At 43.3% G+C, this 14,806-nt stretch overlaps 1 protein-coding gene across 3 annotated transcripts in view; it reads right to left on the minus strand.

Moving 5' to 3' along the window:
• Window positions 1-341: 341 nt before the first annotated feature.
• The window catches only part of klhl4 (kelch-like family member 4), a 54,973-nt gene continuing 40,508 nt past the window's right edge, over window positions 342-14,806 (minus strand). For 2 of the 3 annotated variants that reach the window (XM_081383584.1, XM_081383585.1), the window contains one exon: window positions 342-1,772. In XM_081383584.1, coding sequence (XP_081239710.1) covers window positions 1,713-1,772 — 60 coding nt within the window. In that variant the 3' untranslated portion in view covers window positions 342-1,712. The remainder of the gene's footprint in view (window positions 1,773-14,806) is intronic. The other variant, XM_081383586.1, reaches the window with a different exon arrangement.

Here is a 14,806-nt window from a genome sequence, read left to right on the forward strand (position 1 = left end):
TCCATAATGTTTAGCATAAAGAAAGTAGCCAGACTGTTGGTAACATGTTGTTTTTGTTGCAGATGACATGGTTAATCTTTGTGGTAGTGATACTTAGTGACTTGTTTCAGTGGTCGCATTTTCATTTTCAGATAGAATTCATTATTAGTTTTAAGACAGTAGTGTCTGTTAGATGTCTTATACAAGACATCTAACAGACAGCTGAGGCAATATGCATCAAATGCTGTACAAGAGACAACCACTGGAGGCCACTGGAGTATTACAAAAAATAAAAAAGGGGGCTTGAAACAGCATATGCAGGACATGCAGTGCCTATTCAGAAGGTATACGCCATGGAAATACTCAGGAAAGAGAATAACTTTTTTATTTCTAAGTTTCTTCAGCATGCCATATAAAACAATGAAAAAGTCAACGAAAGCATTTTCTGTATTACTAATGCGTCACACTAGTAAACTTATTCTTCATCAGCATGTTACATTCCAGTTAAGTCAGGTAATGAGGCTCTTCAATAAAACATTATGGCAGTCAAACAACAAATGAATGTCAGTACATCACAAAGCAAGAATTTATATATATACTGTAACAGTTTTAATGACGTCATGGTTAAAGACCCCATGACACCAAGAGTTTTGTGGCATTTAGTCCATGTCTGTAAGATTTGAAGTTATACTTGTACTTGTAAATGCACACAAAATGATCTTTTGGCAGATATACAAATTTTACATTTTCATGGCAGTGACAAAACTTAAGCCGATTTAATATGAAATGAGCCTTTTGATATATCCCACCCGATCATCCAGTTCGAATAGGGAACATTTCAACACAAAACTGTTTGGCAAGTGATTTCATGGGGTCTTTAAAATATTTAATAATGGAATTCAAACATATTGAAGTAGCATGCCAATATGTTATGATAATAAATTACACTGGACCAGGGACTATATACAATACAAATTACAAAACCTTTTCATAAAGGTGAAATATCAATATGATATAATAGTATATTTTCTACTGTAAACCTTATTACCATTAAAATCATGACTTACCAACACGTGCTAATTACTTTGGTGTTTTTTGTTTAGTTTTTTTTTTTTGCTTCTATAGTAACTTCGTGCTGAACCTAGTCTCAGACTAAATGTGTCTTCGGATGTAAATTGCATGAGTGAGTGTCCACACTCCACAACATTTTGGGTAAACCAGGATGATTTGTTGCAAGTATACAACTGGAAGTATTCACAGTGGTTTTTAAAATTAAGAAGATCAAAATACATTTTCCACAAAATTGCACAAGTAATCAAGTATGCTGCTGTCTTTGAAATACATTTGATTTTTATATAGTTAAAAGATATAAGAATGTCAAAAACGTTGGATGAAATTAACAAGATGTAAATACTAAAATGAAAAGTTCTATCTAAAAAAAAAATTCAGCCTTGATACATTTTCAAAAGTATTTTTTTTTCTCAATATAAAATGTGAAATTTTCTTATATAATTTTATTACAGTTAAGTAAAATCTTATAAGCATTTTTTCCCCCAGTCTCTAATAGTGCTGAAATATCTGAGCAAAAATAGAGTGAACTGTACACGGTTGTTAGTTAGCTGAATCCAGTATTGATGATAGCTTTGATGAACTTTCTGTACTACATGAAAAGAGCATTCCAAGAGTTGACATTGCACGCCTGTTTGAGGTCAAAGTCCAGGGACTCTGTGCCTTCAAGGCAGTTTCACGACCACCACACAGGCCCCAGCTCTCCCGATGTTTAGAAGAACCTCCTGGAATAACAAGAGACAGAGGTTAATGACCAGTGTCCGACCGCAGCAAATTCCCTCCTCCGCAGTGCTCTCAGTCACACTCTGTCTACTTACAGCCCATTTCAGGTAATATTATGAAAGAGAGAGCAAGAGGGAGCCATGGGAAGCTCAGACAGGAGGCAAACTAGACTTGAGTAGAGTGTTTCTAATGCAGACTGGCTAAGGAAAGAGTGGCTTGTGACACAGTGGAAAACAGATGAATGGCAGGAAATGCTAGCACTTCCTGTTCACAGATGCACATCATCCACGCACTGAAAGAATATTCATAAAGCTGACTGTTTTGACAAAATCCAATGTTCTATAACATTTCTAGGTTCAAGATTTATTATTATTTTGAGCACACGACATGGTTGGTAAAACTATGGACAGCTAAGATTTATTCAGGAGTATTTCAGTTCAATACAAGTTAAGTTTAAAGTCCTTGTGGCATAATAACATACATGTAAATTTTGAATTGCTTTAAGAAAAAGAAAGGGCTTGCAGTGAGGTTCAGTGAACTTACAGCACAATACAATGGGGCCAATGCATAAAAGCTAAAATACGACTAAATTAGTAGGCTATTCAAAATTATAGCCACAAGACATAAACAATATGCATGTTAAAGGGATAGTGCACCCAAAAATGAAAATGATCCCATGAATTACTCACCCTTAAGTTATCCTATGTGTATATGACAATTCTTCTTTCAGACGTATACAATCGGAGTTATATTTAAAAAAAATGCCTTGGCTCTTCTAAGCTTTATAATGGCTGTTTCTGTTCTGAAGTCCATGAAAGTGCATCTATCCATCATAAAAGAACTCCACACTCCACACGGCTACGGGGGGTTAATAAAGGCCTTCTGAAGAGAAGTGATGTGTAGAAAAGTATTCATATATTAAAACTTTATTAAGTAAAATAACTAGCTTCCAGCCAAACAAACATCCGGATTCGACTTAAGTCTAAACGCATCTTATGCGAGTAATGCGACGTATTGCTGATATTTACTCAATGCCTTGACACTCTACGCTACTTCTGACGTCATAATATTTCCATAATAAAATATTATTATTATCATAATAAAGAGGTAATTTGCGCTTTAGGCACAAGTAGATTGCGTTTGGCTGTTTGGCCGGAAGCTAGAATTTTACTTTGTAATGTGTTAAATATAGGTTGACCAAACGTCCTGTTTTCCCAGGACATGTCCTGTTTTCACGTCCTGTCCTGGCCGTCCTGTCTGTTTTTTAAAAAGTGATGAAAATGTCCTGGTTTTCATTATTTTTCATTGGGCCATTAAGCGTGTACTTTAAATACACAATTGCCTTTGCACAAAAAACATATGAAACCGGCTTTGGCTTCACCCCCTCTTGTTATAATCAGCGCGTTCTTCAATCCGCAGCGTAAAGCAGAGAATGTCAGACTCTGAGTCGTCAGAAAACAAAGGCCTATGTGTGTGTGTGTGTGTGTGTGTGTGTGTGTGTGTGTGTGTTCATCGCAGCCTCATTGGTCTGTCACTGCTTGTCAATGTCAGAATATTTGAAATGACCAATCAAATCAAAGTAGGCGGACTTTACGTTCACAGAATTTTAGCAGCGTGACACGATTCCCGTGTTTTCGTTTCGGTCGGGATCCGTGTAAAGCAGAATGCATGAATTGCAAAGCTGGCACGTACGTGTCAGTGTCAAGGTGCTAGCGACCTAGAAGCCCACATAAAGAAAGTATAGGCTAAGAACATCAGGAGGATTGAAATAGTTTTTTTTACTGAAATGGTGTAGTAGATTTTTTTTTTTTTTTTTAGTTGTAGATTTTTAACCTATGGCCATGAAAAGAAATAGTGTCATGTAAAAGGTGTTAAAAGCTAAACTTTTTTTTTTTTTTTTATAGTATTCTATTGTTGCGGGTCAAACATTGAATGGAAAGGATGTATTACTTTATGTATTAAAGTACAATAACATAGTTGCAAGGTTGTGAATGCATATGTCAAGTATTTTTGATGCATTCTCGTCCAAACCACGCCCCTACCCTTAACCACGCCCCCCAAAAAATCACACCCCGCCCATCAACCACACCCCCGTCCTGTTTTCTGAAAACTAAAATATGGTCACCCTAGTTAAATATGAATTCTTACACAAACGCATCGCTTCGCTTCAGAAGGCCTTTATTAACCCTTCGATGGATAGATGAACTTTTATGGACTTCAAAACAGAAACAGCCATTCACTGGCATTATAAAGCTTGGGAGAGCGACATTTTTAAATATAACTCCGATTGTATTTGTCTGAAAGAAGAATGTATTATACACCTAGGATGACTTGAGGGTGAGTAAATCATGGGATCATTTTCACTATCCCTTTAACATGATTTTACTGTGGAATAAAATCATTAACATTTTGTTGTTATAAGCAGTTAACATTTATTGCCATGACAACGTCTAAAACACTAAACTGACCATATAAATAAGAGAGCAACTTTACAGCTAAATTAATATACAAGTGATAAAATGATAAGCTTTACATTTCTGCTTTCTGCGAATCCTTTAATTAATTGGCTCCATTTACGTCCATTGTAAGTGAGTCACTGTAAAAAAAAAAAACAAAAAAACACTAGAAACAAAAAACTAGATTTTTTTTATTATTATTATTTTTATTTTTTGCTGAAAACGCAGATAGTTTTACAATCAGTGACTGAATAACAACATCATTAGTGCTGGTTTTCCTGTGTATTAGCAGAATTGCAAATGTGATGTTGTTTAATACAATTTAAGTTGAGGTAATGATGATTCAATTACCCTTTCATAAAGTGACCAATCACTTGCTTCATTCCTGAATGAATCAGTCCTTTTAAAATAATCAAATGATTCAATAACTCACTAATTAAGACTTTACACTATCTACCGGCAGTTTTAGTTTGACTAGTAAAATATAAGTAACTTAAATGTCCAAATTTAACTAAGGCCTACTCCTAGCTCAAATCTAAGCCCTGTCTGTGAAACCGGGCCTAAGTGTTTTTCAATTTAAGCGGTTTAGAATGTCCTGTTGTTTTTCTCTTATTTTGTTCCCTCTGATTTTGTTCACAATTTTTTCTACTTTTGAAGAAACGCGCCAGTCACGTGACTTAAAACATATTGGTCACTAATATAATCCCCGTTCTCTGAAGGAGGGAATGGAGACGTTATGTCAGAACTGACTGATGCAGTGGGATCTCATCTGAGAGCCCAATCACCTTTGAGTGGTAACAAAACAAGCCAATGTACATTGGCAATGAGTTTTGCATGGCAAGCCACACCCCTACATACAGGTATATAAGGCAGTGTGCAACTCACTCAATCAAGTTTGCGTGTAAGTTGCATCTGTACTTGGTCTGACGGAAGGACACACTTCCCAAGGGGAAGGTCGATAGCTGCTGTTCCTTTCTGTTTAATCTATACCAGGGGTTCCCAAACTTTTTCATTCTGGGACCCACCTAGACAAGTATAATCAATCTCAAGACCCACTTGCACTGGTGCTACCAACTTTCTCAGTTGGTCGCACCAGCATGATTTGGTCGCACCTTTTTTTTTTTTTTTGCTACATGCCATGGGATTAATCAATGCATGCTGATGGTCTTAATCTGCATACCCTAGTTTTGCACTGATGTAATAAGACTGACAGTGACACAAGACCTCATGTTAGCAAAATATTTTAAACTTTTAACTCTTAAAAAAAAATTAAAAAACATGAATGTTCTTTAATGTTTGATTATAATGTTACCGTCTTCACATAGGGATGGGAAATGATAAGATTTTATCAATAATAATAATGCCACTGACGATTCTGATTATCAATCCGATTCTTTAATGATTCTCTTATCGATTTTTGATAGCACTGTGTGGAAAAATTTAGTCATATGCTTTTCAAAAAAACAAGGAGTTTTATTTATTTTAAAGCTTATGCTTGAGTAAGCAAACTGTACTTTTTATGTAATTTATGTAATAAATAGAACCTTATTGTAAAGTGTTACTGATTATACACCGATTCAGACGTCTCCTGAGTTCACTGTTGGAAAGATCAGTTGTTCCCTTTCAAGGGAACTCGCGCTGCGTCAGGCGCTGCGGGAACGCTCCTGCGTGATTGCGTCATGAAGCACTCGTGAAATCAGTCCAATGGCGTGACGGGACGTCATAGGCGGGTGACGTCATTGACCAGGAAACTATAAAGCACCCCTGAACCAAACAATGTCAGCTTCTGTGTCTTCACAAGCGCTCTATGTGAAATCGTATTGTCTATTTGATGTGTGTTTGTCTCTCTCTCTCTCTATATATATATATTATGGAAAAGCAGCAGTTTAAGCAGTGTGTCACTCCCTGCCCTCGTTTCATCACGGGTGGGGATACACACGAGCTTTGTGTGATGTGTTTAGGACTGGAACATGCCCAGTCGGCTCTCGAGGGGGCTGGCTGTGAGCATTGTGAAAAGTTGGCAATGAAAACTCTCCGGTCTCGCCGAGCGCTCTTCGAGGAGGGCGCTTTGGCTCGCGTTCCCCAGGGCTCGGGTCCCGCTGCTGCCGAGGCACGGCGGAGACGCTCGTCCTGGGGTTCGCAGATGGATTTAACGGCGGGGTTTGAGACGGGTGATCCCCTATCTCTTCCTTTAACCGTTGAATCCGACGCTTCAGTTTGCGAGTCAGAAGCACGCGCTGCGGTTTCTTCTGCTCGCGCTGAAGCGCAGGTGCAACAGCATTCCAGTTCTGAGGAGCTGGATGTTGTGAGCCTGGGTGAAAATGAAGAGTTTACACAATCACACACAATTACACACACACAAGAGGAGCTTTTGGAGGTTATCACTCGTGCTGTTGCTAGATTAAAGCTGGACTGGCCAGCCGGTGAGCAGGAATTAAGTCAAACAAAAAGCAAATTAGATGAACGATTTTTGCCAGCTAGATCTCAACCTCCAAAGCGGGGCTTGCCGTTCTTTCCTGACCTCCATACTGAGGTGTCGAAGTCATGGATTAGACCGGCATCATTCAGAGTTTTTAACCCAGCGACTACTGAATATTCGAATATAGTAGGGTTAAAAAAACATGGTTATGCGGCGATGCCTCAGGTGGAAGAGACGCTTGCGAGCTATCTCTCCCCTGAGTCTGCATCATCGCTGAAAGCCCCGCAGCTACCCACTAAACCAGTGAGAACGACATCAGCTTTAGTGGGTAGGGCATACTCAGCAGCAGGTCAGGCAGCCGCTAGCTTACACACTATGGCTGTCCTGCAAGCATATCCAGCTGATCTATTAAAAGACATAGACGATGAATGTGAGGAAGTGGGGAGAGAAACGATCGCGGAGATCAGGAGGGCAGCTGATCTGTCTCTTCGGGCCACCAGAGAAGCGGCAAAATCTATCGGCCGCTCTATGGCAGCAATGGTGGCCACGGAGAGGCATCTCTGGTTAAATTTATCCGACATCAAGGAAAGAGATAAAAAGTTTCTGTTAGATGCTCCTGTCTCCCCTACCGGTCTGTTTGGTGATTCAGTGAATTCGGTTGTAGAACGATTTCAAGAAGCGAAAAAGCAGGCAGCCGCATTTTCAAAGTCTATGTCTCTGGGGCTGCTGGGCGGGAGCAGCCCCAGTCGAGTATGTCCTCCTCTCACAGAGCTCAGCAGAAGGTGAGCGTGGCTGCCCGTGCTACCCCACAGAGAGACTGGGGACCGGGACAGCGCGCTCAGCCAAGGTCTTCCCGAGGTAAAGCAGATCTGAGGACTGTTATTATCTCCAGGAAGGCCTCGGCGAAGAAGTCCTGACGCCAAGGACGTCAGGATTTCGATGGCAGTCCCCTCCGAGGGGAGTCGGTGTGTCGAGGCACCCGTTTCCTCTCGGTGCCATCAGGGGGCCGTGTTGCCAACCCTGCCACCTCCGGTGTTTCAGGGCGCAGCGGTCCTCAGCGGGTACTCATCTCTATGTCCGCCCGGAAACGTAGCGGCATGGGGAAGCTCGCACCCTCTGAGGAGGGTTCAAAGTGGGTCAGTTCGGTTGCTTCCTGCCGGTGCGCCGTTTCAGGTCATCGAGCTGGCCGCTCAAAAAACACCAGAGACCAGCCTCGAGAGGCTGGTTCCCTTAGTAGAGTATCTGGCAGCGTGGAAACTTCTGCCAAATGTCTCAGATTGGGTCCTGCGTACAGTGGAAAAAGGGTACAGAATTCAGTTCGCGTCATGCCCGCCCAGGTTCAGTGGAGTAGTACACACGGTAGTAAACTCCGAGCAGGCTCTGGTGATGGAAGGAGAAGTACAGACGCTTTTGCAAAAAGAGGCTATAGAGAGGGTTCCTCCCCACAGCAGAGAGTCAGGGTTTTACAGCCCGTACTTCATAGTTCCAAAGAAGGGTGGAGGGCTGCGGCCCATTCTAGATTTGCGTCAACTAAATCGGGCAGTCAAGAAATTAAAATTCAAAATGCTCACGTTGAAGCAGATTGTGTGTCAGATCAGGTCCGAGGACTGGTGTGTCACGATAGACCTAAAAGACGCATATTTTCACGTCTCCATCCTTCCGCAACACAGGAAGTTCCTCAGGTTCGCTTTCGGGGGCGAAGCGTACCAGTATCGGGTTCTTCCGTTCGGCCTAGCACTGTCACCCCGCACGTTCACGAAGTGCGTGGATGCAGCTCTGGCTCCCTTGAGACTCCAGGGCATCCGCGTGCTGAATTATATAGACGACTGGCTCATTCTGGCGCAGTCAGAACTTCAGGCGGCCCAGTATCGAGATGCTGTGCTAGCCCATATGAAGACGTTGGGGTTAAGGCTAAATGCAAAGAAAAGCGTGTTAGTTCCACAACAGAATACCACTTTTCTGGGCGGAAGCCGTTCGCAGGATAAGACTAGGCCAGTCACTCACTGTAGTACAGTTTCAGAGAATCTTGGGTTTGATGGCAGCAGCGTCCAACGTGATTCCTTTTGGCCTGCTGTACATGAGACCCTTACAGTGGTGGCTCAAGACCAGGTGGTTCTCCCTGAGGGGAAATCCGTTCCGCATGATCAAGGTCACGCGGCGATGCCTACGTGCCTTAGTTATATGGAAAGATCCTTGGTTCTTGTCCCAGGGTCCGGTGTTGGGAGCTCCTTGTCGTCGCTTAACGCTAACGACGGATGCTTCCCTCACCGGGTGGGGGGCGACCATGAGTGGTCGCTCGGCTCGGGGTCTGTGGAGCGACCATCATCTTTCCTGGCACATAAACCAGCTGGAGATGATGGCCGTGTTTCTGGCGCTCAGACACTTTCTCCCAGACCTCAGGGGCCACCATGTGTTGGTTCGCACGGACAACACAGCGGTGGTCTCCTATATAAATCGCCAGGGGGGTTTACGATCTCGCCGGCTTTGGAAACTGGCACATCGAGTTCTGATTTGGGCCCAGGGGAAGTTGTTATCAGTTCGAGCATTTTATATTCCGGGTTACATGAACAAGACGGCAGACTCTCTGTCCAGACAGGGAGTGGTGCCGGGGGAATGGAGACTTCACCCCGAGGTGGTGGAGCTCATTTGGAGTCGATTCGGACAAGCTCAGGTGGATCTGTTTGCGTCTCAAGAGACAACGCACTGTCCCCTATATTATTCCCTCACACACCCAGCCCCAATGGGGTTGGATGCCATGGTACAGACGTGGCCGAGGCTACGTCTGTATGCCTTTCCCCCCCTGGCGTTACTGCCAGGAGTTCTGGAGAGAGTTCGCCGGGACGGGGTTCAGCTCTTATTGATAGCCCCGTTCTGGCCGGGCCGAGTGTGGCTGTCGGACATTGTGTCCCTTCTCGAGGGTCCTCCATGGGAAATCCCGGTCAGGAGGGACCTTCTCTCTCAAGCGGCGGGGTCAGTGTTGCACCCGCGTCCGGAGCTGTGGAGACTGTGGGCTTGGCCTCTGAGGGGGATCAGCTCATAGGCTCAGGTCTTTCTACTGAGGTAGTAGAGACCATGTTGCAATCCAGAGCTCCTTCCACGAGGAGGCTCTATGCCCTAAAATGGAGAGTATTTGTTGCCTGGTGTTCAGACCAGTCTGTGAATCCAGTTGACTGCCCAGTAAGTTCAGTGCTAGATTTTCTACAAGAAAAGTTCTCTTCGGGGTTGTCCCCCTCCACTTTGAAGGTATATGTGTCAGCTATATCTGTCTATCACGTTCCTCTAGAGGGTGCGTCAGTGGGGAGACACCCATGGGTAACTCGCTTCCTCCGTGGTACTTTGAGGCTGAGGCCTGCGGCACGCTCGAGGGTGCCGACGTGGGATTTGGCCATTGTATTAGAAGGCCTAGCCCAGGCCCCCTTTGAGCCTATTGAAGAGGTTCCGGAGAAGTTTCTCACATTAAAAACTTTGTTTCTTCTATCTATCTCTTCTCTTAAGAGGATCGGGGATTTACAAGCATTGTCAGTTGCTCCCTCGTGTCTTGAGTTTGCCCCTGGTATGGTGAAAGCGTTCCTGTTTCCAAAGGAAGGTTATGTGCCTAAGGTCCCCACTAATGTGGCGGGTCCAATAATGCTGCAGGCCTTTTCTCCGCCTCCGTTTCAAAACCAGGACCAGGAGAAATTAAACTTACTTTGCCCAGTGAGGGCTTTAGATGCGTATGTCCACAGAGCTGCCCTGTGGCGCAAGTCTGATCAACTGTTTGTGTGTTTTGGGTCCCCGAGTATAGGGAAGCCCGCATCTAAGCAGACTTTAAGTAAATGGATAGTCGAGGCTATCTCACTTGCGTATGAGTCGGCCGGTCATCCTTCACCACTAAAGATCCGAGCCCACTCGACTAGGAGTATGGCTGCTTCTATGGCCCTGTTATCAGGGGTTTCACTTCAAGAGGTATGTGATGCGGCAGGGTGGTCCTCTCCGCACACTTTTGAGAGGTTTTATAACCTGGATGTGGCTGCTACTCCGGGTTCTCGGGTGTTTGTAGTTTAATGTGCATTGCGATTTCACATATACAGGCACTTGAGGACTATGGCGTCGTGGGTATTCAGTTCCCGCAGCGCTTGACGCAGCGCGAGTTCCCTTGAAAGGGAACGTCTCAGGTTACGTATGTAACCATGGTTCCCTGAGAGGGAACGAGACGCTGCGTCGCTTTGCCATACTCCCGGCATGCCTGTGACCAACTTGTTCGACCTATCAGAAGCTGACATAGTTTGGTTCAGGGGTGCTTTATAGTTTCCTGGTCAATGACGTCACCCGCCTATGACGTCCCGTCACGCCATTGGACTGATTTCACGAGTGCTTCATGACGCAATCACGCAGGAGCGTTCCCGCAGCGCTTGACGCAGCGTCTCGTTCCCTCTCAGGGAACCATGGTTACATACGTAACCTGAGACGTTTTATCCATTCATTAAAATGAATCGGTTCAAAGGAGTCATTAGTTCGCGAATTGGACGTGTCGTGCGCGTTGTGTGATTATCCCAGCAGTTAGGACATGGACATCCAAGATTTGTGTCAACACAGAAAACATTTCATCACTGGATAGTTTTATTCGTTTAATTAAAGTGTTGTTTTATGTCAGCTTATAAAAGTTTATACAATTGAAAGGATATCTTTGCTTGGTGCATTTGGAAACAAAGCTGGTCTATTTCCAAATGTAATCGCGTGAATCTCTAATGATTATACTGTGTGTGTGTTGTAAAAAACTTAGATTAAACACACTCGCAACAGACACACCCCAAAGCGGAGGCGTTATAGCGTTGCCAGCGGCACTGAGCGGAGTTTTGCCGCTGTAGTGGACACGCACTGTTAGTTTGGAGACGGTGAAGACTTGTTTACTCGCCTGGCTCAGAAGAGAGAGAGAGAGACCGCGCGCGCGACCGAGTCTCGCTCTGTTTGTTCTTTCAGTTAAACATGCACTGTGACTGTCACAAGCGCAGCAGTTCATCTACATTAGGCTACTCACCAATCAAATAAGACTTTGGAGGGACAAAAATTAACTTTGGCGGAGGCTAAAACTCACTCAAGAGTCGTTTGGTCATTAACCGGACTGGTTTTGTTTCACTCATTGTAACGTACACTACAGAGACCACACCCTGCCCGTAGGGAGGTAACGTGGAAATACACATATGGACTGACCCTCTGGGCAGTGCTATGGAAGATCCCTGCTGTAGGTCCTTTCTAGACAGGGATGGAACCATTACCAATGCAGAGACGGGGCAGAGTGGAATCTGCTCAGGGAAAGACAGTGGTTTACTGAAAGGGAAACTGTACCGTGGAAGAATACTCATATAAAGCTGGGACCAAGATGGGTCTTTTGCATGTTGACCACTAGGGTCCCACCTAGTGGCAGGTGCAATCCTGCATGAAATCCATCTGGGCAATTAACATGGGGTCATTATGGAACCCGTGGACAAACCCATATGGAGCCCATTTTTCAGCCCATTTCATACCCATATGGGCCCCACATACAATCACAACATACGGGGCATCTAGCCCAGTACAGGGGCTGACCGACTAAGCATGCACACGAGTACTAGGCCTGCCGAAGGATACTTGGAGGAAACTCCCTCCAGAGTTCGCCAGGCGTTTGTACTTGGGAGGAAACCAGCTCCACACAGAGATTGTAGAATCTCGCAAATGTTAAGTTCAAGTTCAAGTTCAAGTTCACTTTATGTATATAGAACATTTACAACAGCCACTAGGTTGACCAAAGTGCTTTACAGAACAACCAGATAAATAATAAGAAAATAATACCTGCATAACAACACATAAAACACAAATAAAAGCAGCAAGCCTAAGAGCAACCTAAAAAACCGGAGTAGCAAAACAGTATCAGACTCAAATATAAAATAGTAAAACAGAAGTGACAAAGCAGTATCAGACTCAAATATAGAATGGAAAAACAGAAGTGGCAAAACAGTATCAGACTCAAATATAGAATGGAAAAACAGGTGTGGCAAAACAGTATCAGACTCAAATATAAAATAGCAAAACCAACCTAAGAATAAAGATCAATATGCTAAAGAAAACAGGTAGGTTTTTAATAGAGACTTGAAGACAGACAGGGTAGGGGCCGTTCTAATCTCTAGAGGCAGGGTGTTCCAGAGTCGTGGCCCTGCCACCGCAAATGCACGCTCCCCTCTATGCTGTGTAAGGATGAAAAAGTTCTGAGAGATAGGCAGGAGCTAAGTTACTGTATGTAGAGATTAATCTAGCTGAGACGTTATAAATGCATGAAAAGGCATTTCCAGAGTTTTCAGAGTGAGAAAGCCTTTGACTTTGGACAGTAGACAAAGTTGGTAGAAACTGGAACTGATTACTGATGAAATTTGTCAAATTTTAAAGGCTGGTCAACAAGAACACCTAAGTTCCGCACTCCTGGGGATTTAAAAGCTGACTCTCTAAATCAGGGCTTATACACTGAGAATTTTCATTTGGGCCGAAAACAATGACCTCAGTCTTGTCTTCATTTAGAAAGAGGAAATTTTGGGCTAGCCATGCTTTAACCACCTCTAAGCATAGCAGAAGAGAATTTATCGCTACAGGGATGTTTCTCTTGATTGGAATATAAATTTGAGTGTTGTCCGCTTAAAAAAATGAAATGATACACCATGTTTCCTTAGAATCGCGCCCAGAGGTAGAATGTAGAGAGAAAAAAAGAGAAGTAGCCAAAATAGAGCCCTGTGGAAGACCACAGATCAGAGGTGAAGGTAATGATTCAGTTATTCAGTTACCAGTCATGAGAAATTACCCATCTTTACCAAAAACTTTCTGTCAGACAGATATGACTGAAACCATCGCAAAACAGAAGCTTTTAGACCCACCCAAGACTCTAGTCTAGATAAAAGAGTAGGGTGGTCAATGGTATCAAAATCTGCCGAAAGATCTAAGAGAACAAGACCCACAGTATCTCCGGAATCAGTGGAGAGATAAATATCATTTAACACTCTCAGGAGGGTGGACTCAGTGCTGTGAGCAGTCCTAAAACCAGATTGAAAAACCTCATAGATACAATTATTTGACAAAAAGTGTTAGAGTTGATCCAGCACAATTTTCTCCAATAGCTTAGAAATGAAAGTTGAGGCAGCGATAGGCCGAATTTTTTTTAAAACAGAAGGATCTAGTGAAGGCTTCTTGAGCAGTGGAGTGACCGTAGCCACTTTAAGATTGTCAGGAACAGAGCCCGATTTGAGACACTTGTTGATAAGAGATACCATACCTGGCCCAACCGAATCAATGATTCATTTAAAAAATCTCAGGTGAATGATATCATTAGGACAAAATGAAGGTTTGAGCTTGACAGTCATGTCCTTCAGTGTCTGGAGGTTGATAGGATCAAAAACCTCCCAAAAACCAGAAGCAGGTGTCAAGATTGGGGGGACAGTTAAATTAGAGCAGACACTAAGTCTTAAGTCTTTGGAAGTCTTCACATAGAGCATCTGAGGCAACAGACAATGTGTTAACAGATGGATTTACAACAGATTGAATGACTGAAAACAGAACCTTTAGGTTAGAGAGATTGGATTCAATTAAGTTAGAAAAATAAGCAGCTTTCGCAGACTTAGCAGCATTCTGATATGATGTTAGAGAGTCTTTGAACATTTGGAATGAGACAAGTAGCCTGTCCCGCTTCCATTTGCATTCAGCCTTTTACAAATTTGTCTTTGGTGACGAGTGTAAGAGTTTTGCCACAGTTCAGATTTTGGTTTGCACTTGTGAGGCTTAAGGAGAACAGTCACATCTGCTACCTTAAGCCAGACAGAACTAAAAAGGCTAAGATGTTGATCCGCATCCAGGTCATATAATGGTTGATCCAAGTGCAAGTGTGAGGATAGTTCAGCAAAGCACAGATCGAAGTTTGTGCTAAACGGTGGAGAGTAGAACCGCAACAATGTTACAGGTGCAATAGTGAGTTGAGAGAGCTCCGGAAGAGACAGTGAGAATAAAATAGGCTTATGATCGGAGAGCAGAAAATCTGAGTACACAATATCAGTGACATCGAGCCCATAGGAGAGTACAAGATCCAATGTGTGGCCCTGAGTAGAGTTTTTGATACACTGCGATAGATTAAAAGCATCTATTAGATTAAGAAACTCCTGCGACAAGG

Source organism: Scardinius erythrophthalmus (assembly GCF_964197995.2).
Source record: "Scardinius erythrophthalmus genome assembly, chromosome: 13".
NCBI classification, from domain to species: domain Eukaryota; kingdom Metazoa; phylum Chordata; class Actinopteri; order Cypriniformes; family Leuciscidae; genus Scardinius; species Scardinius erythrophthalmus.